Source organism: Megascapheus bottae, chromosome 33 (assembly GCF_031878675.1).
Source record: "Megascapheus bottae isolate mThoBot1 chromosome 33, mThoBot2.hap1, whole genome shotgun sequence".
Taxonomy (NCBI): domain Eukaryota; kingdom Metazoa; phylum Chordata; class Mammalia; order Rodentia; family Geomyidae; genus Megascapheus; species Megascapheus bottae.
Window position 1 is genome coordinate 9,460,401 of NC_143541.1, and position 12,284 is coordinate 9,472,684.

A 12,284-nucleotide genomic window follows, 5' to 3' on the forward strand; every position below is an offset into this window, starting at 1 on the left:
GACCCTGGAGGGCTCCTCCTCCTCCCCACGCTGACCCTCCAGGGCTCCTCCTCCTCCCCACGCTGACCCTCGAGGGCTCCTCCTCCCCCTCCCCACGCTGACCCTCGAGGGCTCCTCCTCCCCCTCCCCAGGCTGACCCTCGAGGGCTCCTCCTCCCCCTCCCCACGCTGACCCTCGAGGGCTCCTCCTCCCCCTCCCCACGCTGACCCTCCAGGGCTCCTCCTCCCCCTCCCCACGCTGACCCTCCAGGGCTCCTCCTCCCCCTCCCCACGCTGACCCTGGAGGGCTCCTCCTCCTCCTCCCCACGCTGACCCTCGAGGGCTCCTCCTCCCCCTCCCCACGCTGACCCTGGAGGGCTCCTCCTCCCCCTCCCCACGCTGACCCTCCAGGGCTCCTCCTCCTCCTCCCCACGCTGACCCTGGAGGGCTCCTCCTCCCCCTCCCCACGCTGACCCTCCAGGGCTCCTCCTCCCCCTCCCCACGCTGACCCTCCAGGGCTCCTCCTCCTCCTCCCCACGCTGACCCTCGAGGGCTCCTCCTCCTCCTCCCCACGCTGACCCTCGAGGGCTCCTCCTCCCCCTCCCCACGCTGACCCTGGAGGGCTCCTCCTCCTCCCCACGCTGACCCTGGAGGGCTCCTCCTCCTCCTCCCCACGCTGACCCTCGAGGGCTCCTCCTCCTCCCCACGCTGACCCTCGAGGGCTCCTCCTCCCCCTCCCCACGCTGACCCTCGAGGGCTCCTCCTCCCCCTCCCCACGCTGACCCTCGAGGGCTCCTCCTCCTCCTCCTCCCCACGCTGACCCTCGAGGGCTCCTCCTCCTCCTCCCCACGCTGACCCTCGAGGGCTCCTCCTCCTCCTCCCCACGCTGACCCTCGAGGGCTCCTTCTCCTCCTCCCCACGCTGACCCTCGAGGGCTCCTCCTCCTCCCCACGCTGACCCTCGAGGGCTCCTCCTCCTCCTCCCCACGCTGACCCTCGAGGGCTCCTCCTCCTCCCCACGCTGACCCTCGAGGGCTCCTCCTCCCCCTCCCCACGCTGACCCTCGAGGGCTCCTCCTCCCCCTCCCCACGCTGACCCGCGAGGGCTCCTCCTCCTCTTCCCCCTGACCCTCTACAGGTCGTCCTCCTCTCCACACTGCCATCCCCTTACCCTGAGGGGCCGTCCTCCTCTCCCCGCCACTGTCCCCTGACCCTCGAGGGTCGTCTCCTGTGCTCAGTGCGTAGACACCGTCTTCTCTGCCGCCCAGTGGAGCAGTGTGGTTAACTGGCCGGCTGGCTGGGCGGGTGAGCGGCTGAGGGCCAAGGATTAGACACCACTAACAGTGGTCTCTCGGGGCCTCATCGTTGTGTAAGCTAAGATGCTGGGAGCCAGGGTGATTGGCTGCCGGACCCCTTGGGGCCTTCAGGGATGCCACCAGGCCATGGCAGCTGTTGGCATTGCAGTCCTGGCACCTGAAGGCACCTGTTCCATTCCAAAGTGTTTCAGGCCGGGGCTGGGAATGTGGCTTAGCAGTAGAGTGTTTGTTCAGCATGCATGAAAGGGCTGTGTTCCAGTCCTCAGTACCACGCACGCGCGCGCGCGCGCACACACACACACACACACACACACACACACACACACACACACACACACAGAGAAAAGGCCTGAAGTGGTGCTGTGGCTCAAGGGGTAGAGATCTGGCCTTGAGCAAAAGAAGCTCAGGAACAGAGCCCAGGACCTTAGTTCAAGCCCCAAGACTGGCGAGGTGGGTGGGGAGGTGAGGGGAGAGGAAGGTTTCTGACAGCTTCTCCAAACTTCTTTCCCTAACCAGCTTCAGTGAACCCAAGAGCCCTGCAGACGTTTCCACCGAGGCTGAGGCCACTTTCCCTGGGGCCCAGAAGGAACCCAGATGCATGAAGGGCTGCGGTGATTAGAGCAAACATGGCTCTTCCTCCGCTGAGACTGTGATGATGGATGCAAACTCCCTTGCCACCACCCCGTTTCTGGCTATAAAACCCAGACCATTCAGCTGTCTGTGACAAGACATCTTGAGCATCTCCTTCAAACTAGTGCAGTGACCTTGGGCCTGGTGAGAGGCAGCTCTGGATTGGTCGTTCAGTGACCTGCTCGTGATTCTTTTTTAATTTCAAAAGAACCCAGGGCCACTAAAAAAATAAAATACATATAAACAGGTGAGAAGAGGAAGAAGATGATGATGAAGAAGAGAGAGTGATGGATTTGGTACCCAATGTCCAAGGTACGCAAAGTAAAAGACACAGCTTGGGTTACTTGTGTCCATCTTGGGGCCAACTCCCATCGTCAGTCACCTCCCAGGAGGTCTGTTCACCCCCTCTTGTGTCCAGGTGGTTCGGGTAGACTGCCCCACCTGCCAGCATTGTTTCAGGTTGACCTCGTGGCCCGTTTTACCCGTCTACCCGTGAGTTCTGGAAACCCAGTCCGGGGCAACGATACACCCTCAAGCCCCGGTGCGGCCTAGTTGTGCACTGCGCCTCCAGCAGAGGCTACATCTGCACAAAAGATCCCTCCGACTGCCTGCCAGGGGGACCGAGAACATCGGAACGGGAGAGATGGAACGTGGTAGTTAGGAAGCCAGAACGTCTTGGGCCCATTAATAGCCAGTGTGCCTTCGCTTGTGTATCCCAGCTAACAGTCTCATGACTGTTACCTAAACGTCTTGGAATAGATTCCTGAGCCTGGCTGACCTCTACCGTGCACCAGCCCCAGAGCTAGGGATAGCAGATAACACCTGAAAGCTGTGGAGGATCTTTTCCTCCTTTGCCGTGGCTCACCTGCGAGATGGCTCCACGGCCTTCTGTTGTGCTGTGAATACAGAGGTCTACGTACCCCTCTTCATGGTAACTGTCATTTGCATTGTTTGTATACCTATTTGGCTCTGAATATTTTCTTGCTTTGCTTAAGGCGTGCGTGTACATGTGTGTGCCCACGCTGATGCATGGCATGTGGAAGGGACATCCATGAAGACCCCTGCCCTGCGCCAGCTCTGAGGAGGCCCTTGGGATGAGCTGGCCTTGCCCCCAGCACGAGGAAGAGACAGGAGTTGAGCTGGTATGAGTTTTTGCCACTGATCCGGCTTCCTTCATGTCTAGCTCGGGTGGCAGTAGCAGACTGGGGTAGACACTTAAGCTGCTTTTGCCGAAAAGGCCCTGAGTTAACTAAAAGCAGAAGAAAACCGGCACCCCTGCCACCATTTCTGTGTCCGTGTGCTTTGCAGCAGGCCTGCAAGGGGCAAGGGAGAGAGGAAGAGCAGGGCTTCCTCACACGTCTGCTGGGGGACAAGGACTTGCTTGACCTGCCCAGACTGCCCCGGAATCCCTCCCACAGCGCAGCGAGGCCCGCCAGCCGGGCCTGTGGTTGGGGATGTTTGACGACGTTTGTGTCCGGCCCTTTCCCGGATTCTTTCCCTTGGAGGATCAGCTGCAGCTCACTCACTTGGCCTCTTCCGCCATCGCCTCCTGTGCCACACTCATGAATCTCCTTTCTCTGCCCGCCACCATTGCTCATCTCCTCCACATGCAGAACCTGTGGAAGCTGGGTTGGCCTAAAACTCCAGTTTCACAGCTGGGTACTGGCACAAAACAACAGACCCAAGGCCTAGAATGGAATAGAAGATGGAGGAGTAAAAGCCACACAGCTAGAACTGTCTAGTTTTTGGCAAAGGAACCAAAAAGACAGCTTCTTCAGCAAATGGCTACCTGGCTGTCTACTTGCTGGTGGTTGAAACTTATCTCTCCTTCTATACAGAATCAACTCCAAACAGATCAAAGAACTCAAAGTAAGACAAGAAACTTCAAACTTCTTACGGAGAAACAGAGAGGAAACTGGATGCTAAAGGCATACGTAATCATTTTCTGAATAAGACTCCTGCTGCCCAGAAAGCAATAACAAGAATTAAAAGATGGGACTTGATCAAATTAAAACATTTCTGCGCAGCAAAAGAAAAACAATTACCAGAACCAAGAGTTAATGCACAGAATGGGAGACAAATCTTCAATAGCTATTCAGATAAAGAATTAATATCCAGAATAGACGAAGCTCAAAAATTAAACAGCAAAAGAGCAAATAATCCAATTAATAAATAGGCAAGCAAATTGAGCAGAGTTCTCAGAAAAAACACATGTCTAATACATGAAAAAAAAAATCCTTAGCAACCTTAGCTATAAAAGAAATGCAGGCCAGGAGCTTGGCCTAGTGGTAGAGTGCTTGCCTAGCATGCATGAAGCCCTAGGTTCGATTTCTTGGTACCACATACACAGAAAAAGCCAAAAGGGCCAGGCATGGTGGCTCACGCCTGTCATCCTAGCTACTCAGGAGGCTGAGATCTGAGGATCGCAGCTCAAAGCCACCTCGAGCGCTAAAGTCCTGAAGTCCAAGAGACTCTTATCTCCAATTAACCATAGGAAAATGGGAAGTGGCACTGTGGCTCAAGGGTAGGGCAGTAGCCTTGAGCTGAAGAACTCAGGGACAATGCCCAGGCCCAGAGCTCAAGCCGAATGACCAGAAAAAAAAAAAAAAGAAAGAAAGAAAAAACAAGCCGGAAGTGGTACTGTGGCTCAAGTGGCAGAGTGCTATCCTAGAGCAAAAAGTATCCAAGTACAGTGCACAGGCTCTGAGCTCAAGTCCCAGAACTGGCAAGAAAGAAAGGAAGGGGGCTGGGGGGAGGGAAACGGGGACCAAGACATGTGAAAGGGCATCAATGTATGCGAATTAATGCACCTTCTATCTGGAAAATATCATGTAACCCTTTTATTAATTACAATAAAAAATTAAAAAAAAAAGAAAGGAAGGAAGGGAGGAGGAAAGAAAGGAAGAAGGCAGGAGCATGGTCTAGTGGTAAAGTGCTTACCTAAAATTTCATGGAGCCCTGGGTTCAATTCCTCAGTACCATGTACACAGAAAAAGCCAGAAGTAGTGCTGTGGCTCAAGTGTTAGCATGCTTGAGAAAGCCCGAGAACAGGACCCAGGCCCTGAGTTCAAGCCCCAGTACTGGCAGAAAAAGAAAGGAAGGAAGGAAGGAAGGAAGGAAGATAGATGGGCAGGCAGGCTGGCAAATAAACCAAAAGCATACTAAGATTCCATGTTCCCTCCACACTAAGTCAGAGTGGCAGCCATCAAGAGCGATCTACAACAAACAGTAGTGAGAAAGGGGAGGGCAAGGAATCTTCATCCACAGTTGGTAGGAATGTAAATTAGTGCAGCCACTGTGGAAATCATATGGAGGAGCCTCAACAAACTAACAGTAGACCATACCATTATTGGACCTTTATGACAATGAGAAAGCATTTAAAGGTAAGTCAGTGTATAAGGAGAGACAAAACCACAGAATGAGAAGAAGTAGCCAACAATAGATAAGTGGATAAAGAAGACATGGTGCATCTACACCATGGAATATTACACAGCCATAAAGAGAAATGAAACCCCCAACACAGGAAAATGGGTAGAACTGGAGAATATGAACTTTGAGTGAGATAGGCCAAGCTCAAAGATCCAGATATTGTTGTTTTAGCTCATCCATCGAACTTAGGCCTGAAAGGAATACAGATTCATAGGCCTGTGTATGTGTATGTGTGTATGTATGAGAAACCCCTTATTGTACAATTCATGTATGTAAAATGGTTTCAGTGTTAACACCAGGTAGCCGGGCACCGGTGGCTCATGCTTGTAATCGTAGCTACTTAAGAGACACAGGCAGGAAAGTCTGTGACAGAATCATATCTCCAATTATCACCCCAAAAGCTGGAAGTGGAGCTGTGGCTCAAATGGTCGAGTGTTTTCCCAGCCTTCAGCAGTAACACTCAGGGATGGAATCCAGGCCCTGAGTTCAAGCCCCTGGATCAGAAGGAAAAAAAAATGAATGTCAGGTATCTCAGCTGCGAGCCTGGGTGACAGCCTCCTCTGGTTTATCTGGGATACAGGGAGGAAAGCACATGATTAATATTGTCGCTGGCGAGGTAGATACCCTCAGAGGAAAGGAATTTCCATTAATTCCTGAAAGAACCTTTAAAGCCAAAACTCAAAGAGCAAAGTGTAATAACTTCCTCTGGGCAAATTTATAATTAATCCTGGATTAATTGGCCTTAATGAAGTTGAATTAATTACTGGCTGTTTGTAAAGAACTTTGAGCTACCTTAGCACAGAACGGCATTAGAGAAACAGAAAGAAATCCGCATCCCATTCCCATTCACAACAAATAATCGCAGTTCTGCAGGATGGTCCTGTCTGTGGCCGCGGGCTGCCGTGGGCCGTGGTGATGGGAAGGCTCGGAGGGGCTGCACGGCGGGCGCAGTGGAGGAAGGGGGCCTCTCCCCCCACGGCGTCGGGGGGGGGGGGGGGGGAGTCCCGTCACACGTGCCCGGCGGGGTGGGGATAGCCACCATCCTCACACTGTCCTCAGCCCTCGTGGAGGGGGAGAGAGTGAGAGAGACAGAGAGACAGAGAGACAGAGACACAGAGACACAGAGACACAGAGAGACAGAGGGAGGGAACGAGAACTAGGGCTCAGCACACAGCCCCTGCACTCTTGCTTGGCCTTTTTTTTTTTTCCTTCTCAGGGAGGTGGTGTTCTGCCACTTGAGCCACAGCACTGCCTCCAGCTTTTTGCTGGTTAATTGGAGATAAGTCTTTCAGATGGCTCGGCTTGAACCTCAGCTCTCAGGCACTCTCCTCGCTGGCTTTGAACCTTGATCTCTGGGTCTATCTCCTGAGGAGTGAGGCTTACAGGTGCGGCCTGCTGGAATCCAGCACAACTTGCATTTTGCTGCAAGTAGCTCTTCATTTCCCACACGAGTCCCAGACAACTTTCTGGGGAGAACTGATGACCACACCTGGCTAAGCAGGCTTCTTCCAGCTCTGTGAGCACATGGCTTCACGGGGGAAAGACTCTATTCAAGGGCATTTATTTTACTGTGTTTTTAACTTCGTCCCTGCCGGGTCTGTAAACTTTGAACTCGACAGCCACGCTGTCAGTGAGGTGAGGCCCTTACAAGGAACAGGAACCACAGCCACACTGGGAGCTGAGTCAACAGCGAGCGGAGGTCTGGGAGCAACCGGCTCTGCCCTCCACGTTTCACTCCTATTTATTCCACCTAGAAAGCTCTGCTCATCACACCAGGAGACGCCCGTGTGCACAGGCACCATGGGTTTGTGTGCAGGTAGAGGCGGTGTCCAGAGACTCCTGCACACGCCCTCCACACGCCCTCCACTTCTTGGCCAGGCCACAGCTTGCTATTTTCTTTCCTGTACCTGGATTTCTGTCATTTGTGTTTAAACGTGGTCACCTTTTTGGGGCCGTGGCTCCAGCCTGTCCACTAGATCGCCAGGAGGGGGGGACATGGGGGTCACGTTGGAGGCCCACGCAGGCTGGCCCGCCTGTGACACTGTTAGCTCCAATGAGCTACCACACAACTGGACGTGGAGCTGTGTAGCTCGACGGCAGGGAACCAAAACAAAACAAAAAAACAAAGCCCGGGACAGTGTCCAGGCCTTAGGATGGACACACGCACGCGCACACACACACACACACACGCACACACTTTACTGATTGATTGATTGATTGTTGTCTGTCAGGCCTGGTTGCTGTCCCCGAGCTCTTCCGTCAAGGCCAGCCCCCTCCCCTTGGAATCACGGTGCCACGTCCCATTTCCCGTGGGTAGTTAGGGGTGAGTTGGGGGTGGATTGGGGTGAGTTGGTGGTGAGTGGGGGGTGAGGTAGAGGTGAGCTGAAGCTGAGCTGGAGGTGAGGTGCAGGTGGAGGTGAGGTGGACCCGGGGTGGAGGTGAGGTGAGGTGGAGGTGAGGTGGACCCGGGGTGGAGGTGAGGTGGAGGTGAGCTGAGGTGGACCCGGGGTGGAGGTGAGGTGAGGTGGAGGTGAGGTGGAGGTGAGGTGGAGGTGAGGTGGACCCGGGGTGGAGGTGAGGTGGAGGTGAGGTGGACCCGGGGTGGAGGTGAGGTGAGGTGGAGGTGAGGTGGAGGTGAGGTGGAGGTGAGGTGGACCCGGGGTGGAGGTGAGGTGGAGGTGAGGTGAGGTGGACCCGGGGTGGAGGTGAGGTGGACCCCGGGTGGAGGTGAGGTGGAGGTGAGCTGAGGTGGACCCGGGGTTGAGGGGAGGTGAGGTGGAGGTGAGGTGGAGGTGAGGTGGACCCGGGGTGGAGGTGAGTCCGCGGGACGGTCCCCTGCCGGGTCTGAGCCTGGATCTCAGCGGCCCTCGGGGCTGTGGGCTGGCAGGGTGGCGCCCCGTGGTGGTGATGCGCGGTGGAGTGGACAGGGGCCTTGCGTGGCTCCCGGGACACCAGGCCGGGGCGGCGCCTGGCGGGGCCTGGGGACCGAGGCTCCTCCTGGGTCCCGTGCGCCCGGCCCATCACCTCTGGAGAGCCACCAGGGGTGACAGGTCCAGAGGCGGAGACCTGGGGTCCCCAGCTTGGAGGCAGCGAGGGCCTGGGCCCGGGGATCCTGGGATGGGGTCCGGGGATCGGGGGTCCCGGGGATGGGGGTCCGGGGATGGGGGTCCCGGGGATGGGGTGTCCCGGGGATGTGGGGTCCGGGGATGGGGTGTCCCGGGGATGTGGGGTCCGGGGATGGGGTCCGGGGATGGGGGTCCCGGGGATGGGGTGTCCCGGGGATGTGGGGTCCGGGGATGGGGGTCCGGGGATGTGGGGTCCGGGGATGGGGGGTCTGGGGATGTGGGGTCCGGGGATGGGGTCCGGGGATGGGGGTCCGGGGATGGGGTCCGGGGATGGGGTGTCCCGGGATGGGGTCCGGGGATGTGGGGTCCGGGGATGGGGTCCGGGGATGGGGGTCGGGAATGGGGGTCTCGGGGATGAAGATCCGGGGATGGGGTGTCCGGGGATGGGGGTCCGGGATGTGGGGTCTGGGGATGTGGGGTGCGAGATGGGGGTCCGGGAGGGGGTCCGGGGATGGGGGGGTCCGGGGATGGGGGGGGGTCCGGGGATGGGGGGGTCCGGGGATGGGGGTCCGGGTCGGTGGGCTCCGCTCCGCCCGTGGGAAGCGGGAGCTGACGCGGGGCGGGTCCCCCACGCCCGGGTTCCGCACCCCCGCAGGCGGGCGCCCGGCGGCCATCGGCGGGGAGCCGGGCGGGCTCGGGGGGCGCCGACTCGGGTCCAGCCAGGGGAGGGCGGGCGCGCGCGGTCCCGGGCCCGGCGGTCCCCGTCCCCGTCCCCCGGGTCCCCGTCCCCCCGTCCCCGTCCCCGCGGTCCCCGTCCCCGCGGTCCCCGTCCCCCGTCCCCGTCCCCCGTCCCCGTCCCCCGTCCCCGTCCCCGCGGTCCCCGTCCCGTCCCGGGTGCAGGGCGGCGGCGCGGCGGGCGGAAGCTTCGGGGCCGGAACGCGCGCGCCGGGCGCGGGCGGCGGGGGGCGGCTGAGCGGGCGGACGCGGCGGGCTGGGCGGGCGGAGGCGGAGGGCGGACGGCGGGGTCGGCGGCATGGCGGGCCGGCGGGTGAACGTGAACGTGGGCGTGCTGGGCCACATCGACAGCGGGAAGACGGCGCTGGCGCGCGCGCTGAGCACCACGGCCTCCACCGCCGCCTTCGACCGCCCGCCGCAGAGCCGCGAGCGCGGCGTCACGCTCGACCTGGGCTTCTCCTGCCTGGCGCTGCCGCTGCCCGGGCCCGGCCGCGCCGCCGAGCTGCAGCTGACGCTGGTGGACTGCCCGGGCCACGCCTCGCTCATCCGCACCATCATCGGCGGTGAGCGGGGCGGACGGGGGGGCGGACGGGGGCGGGGGGGGAGGGAGGAGGGCGGGGACCGGGGAGGGGACGCGCCTCGATCTACCGGACCATCACCGGCGGTGAGGGGGGGCGGACAGGGGTGGAGGGGGGGGAGGGGGACGGGACCGCAAAGGGCTGGTCGGGGACCCAGCGCCCTGGCCCCAGGTCCCGGCCGCATCCCCAGGGCCTCCCCGTCCACATCTGCGCCCCGCCCGCCCCGCCAGCCCAGCAACCGACCTGCAGGGCCTCTGAGCACTGACAGTGCCTCACCTGAGCTCCTCATGCCAGGAGAACATGTTGTGTGCAGATGGAGAGGACACACTGTGCGCGTGTCAGGTGGTCCATGTGTATGTGGAGAGGGGCACACTGTGCGCGTGTCAGGTGGTCTATGTGTACCTGGAGAGGGGCACACTGTGTGCGTGTCAGGTGGTCTATGTGTATGTGGAGAGGGGCACACTGTGTGCGTGTCAGGTGGTCTATGTGTATGTGGAGAGGGCACACTGTGTGCGTGTCAGGTGGTCCATGTGTATGTGGAGAGGGGCACACTGTGCGCGTGTCAGGTGGTCCATGTGTATGTGGAGAGGGGCACACTGTGTGCGTGTCAGGTGGTCCATGTGTATGTGGAGAGGGGCACACTGTGTGCGTGTCAGGTGGTCTATGTGTATCTGGAGAGGGGCACACTGTGTGCGTGTCAGGTGGTCTATGTGTATGTGGAGAGGGGCACACTGTGTGCGTGTCAGGTGGTCTATGTGTATGTGGAGAGGGGCACACTGTGTGCGTGTCAGGTGGTCTATGTGTATGTGGAGAGGGGCACACGGTGTGCGTGTCAGGTGGTCTATGTGTACCTGGAGAGGGGCACACTGTGTGCGTGTCAGGTGGTCTATGTGTATGTGGAGAGGGGCACACTGTGCGCGTGTCAGGTGGTCCATGTGTATGTGGAGAGGGGCACACTGTGCGCGTGTCAGGTGGTCCATGTGTATGTGGAGAGGGGCACACTGTGTGCGTGTCAGGTGGTCCATGTGTATGTGGAGAGGGGCACACTGTGCACGTGTCAGGTGGTCCATGTGTATGTGGAGAGGGGCACACTGTGTGCGTGTCAGGTGGTCTATGTGTATCTGTAGAGGGGCACACTGTGTGCGTGTCAGGTGGTCCATGTGTATCTGGAGAGGGGCACACTGTGTGCGTGTCAGGTGGTCTATGTGTGTATCTGTAGAGGGGCACACTGTGTGCGTGTCAGGTGGTCCATGTGTATCTCGAGAGGGGCACACTGTGTGCGTGTCAGGTGGTCTATGTGTATCTCAAAAGGGGCACACTGTGCGCGTGTCAGGTGGTCCATGTGTATCTCGAGAGGGGCACACTGTGTGCATGTCAGGTGGTCTATGTGTATCTGGAGAGGGGCACACGGTGTGTGTGTCAGGTGGTCTATGTGTGTATCTGTAGAGGGGCACACTGTGCGCGTGTCAGGTGGTCCATGTGTATCTCGAGAGGGGCACACTGTGTGCATGTCAGGTGGTCCATGCGTATCTCGAGAGGGGCACACTGTGTGCGTGTCAGGTGGTCTATGTGTATCTGGAGAGGGCACACTGTGTGCGTGTCAGGTGGTCCATGTGTATGTGGAGAGGGGCACACTGTGTGCGTGTCAGGTGGTCCATGTGTATGTGGAGAGGGGCACACTGTGTGCGTGTCAGGTGGTCCATGTGTATGTGGAGAGGGGCACACTGTGTGCGTGTCAGGTGGTCCATGTGTATCTGGAGAGGGGCACACTGTGTGCGTGTCAGGTGGTCCATGTGTATGTGGAGAGGGGCACACTGTGCGCGTGTCAGGTGGTCTATGTGTATGTGGAGAGGGGCACACTGTGTGCGTGTCAGGTGGTCCATGTGTATGTGGAGAGGGGCACACTGTGTGCGTGTCAGGTGGTCCATGTGTATCTGGAGAGGGGCACACTGTGTGCGTGTCAGGTGGTCCATGTGTTACCTGTAGAGGGGCACACTGTGTGCGTGTCAGGTGGTCTATGTGTATCTGGAGAGGGGCACACTGTGCGCGTCAGGTGGTCCATGTGTATCTGGAGAGGGGCACACTGTGTGCGTCAGGTGGTCCATTTTTACGTGGAGAGGGGCACACTGTGTGCGTGTCAGGTGGTCTATGTGTATCTGGAGAGGGGCACACTGTGTGCGTGTCAGGTGGTCCATGTGTATGTGGAGAGGGGCACACTGTGTGCGTGTCAGGTGGTCTATGTGTACCTGGAGAGGGGCACACTGTGTGCGTGTCAGGTGGTCTATGTGTACCTGCAGAGGGGCACACTGTGTGCGTGTCAGGTGGTCCATGTGTATGTGGAGAGGGGCACACTGTGTGCGTGTCAGGTGGTCCATGTGTATCTGGAGAGGGGCACATTGTGTGCGTGTCAGGTGGTCTATGTGTATGTGGAGAGGGGCACACTGTGTGCGTGTCAGGTGGTCTATGTGTATCTGGAGAGGGCACACTGTGTGCGTGTCAGGTGGTCTATGTGTATGTGGAGAGGGGCACACTGTGTGCGTGTCAGGTGGTCCATG

The 12,284-nt window shown here is 58.7% G+C and overlaps 1 protein-coding gene across 1 annotated transcript in view; it reads left to right on the forward strand.

Annotated features, from left to right (window-relative positions):
- The first annotated feature begins 9,449 nt into the window (after positions 1 to 9,449).
- Eefsec (eukaryotic elongation factor, selenocysteine-tRNA specific) overlaps positions 9,450 to 12,284 on the forward strand; it is a 118,045-nt gene continuing 115,210 nt past the window's right edge. The window contains exon 1 of the mRNA XM_090323883.1: positions 9,450 to 9,714. Within this exon, the coding sequence (XP_090180009.1) occupies positions 9,450 to 9,714 (265 nt within the window). The remainder of the gene's footprint in view (positions 9,715 to 12,284) is intronic.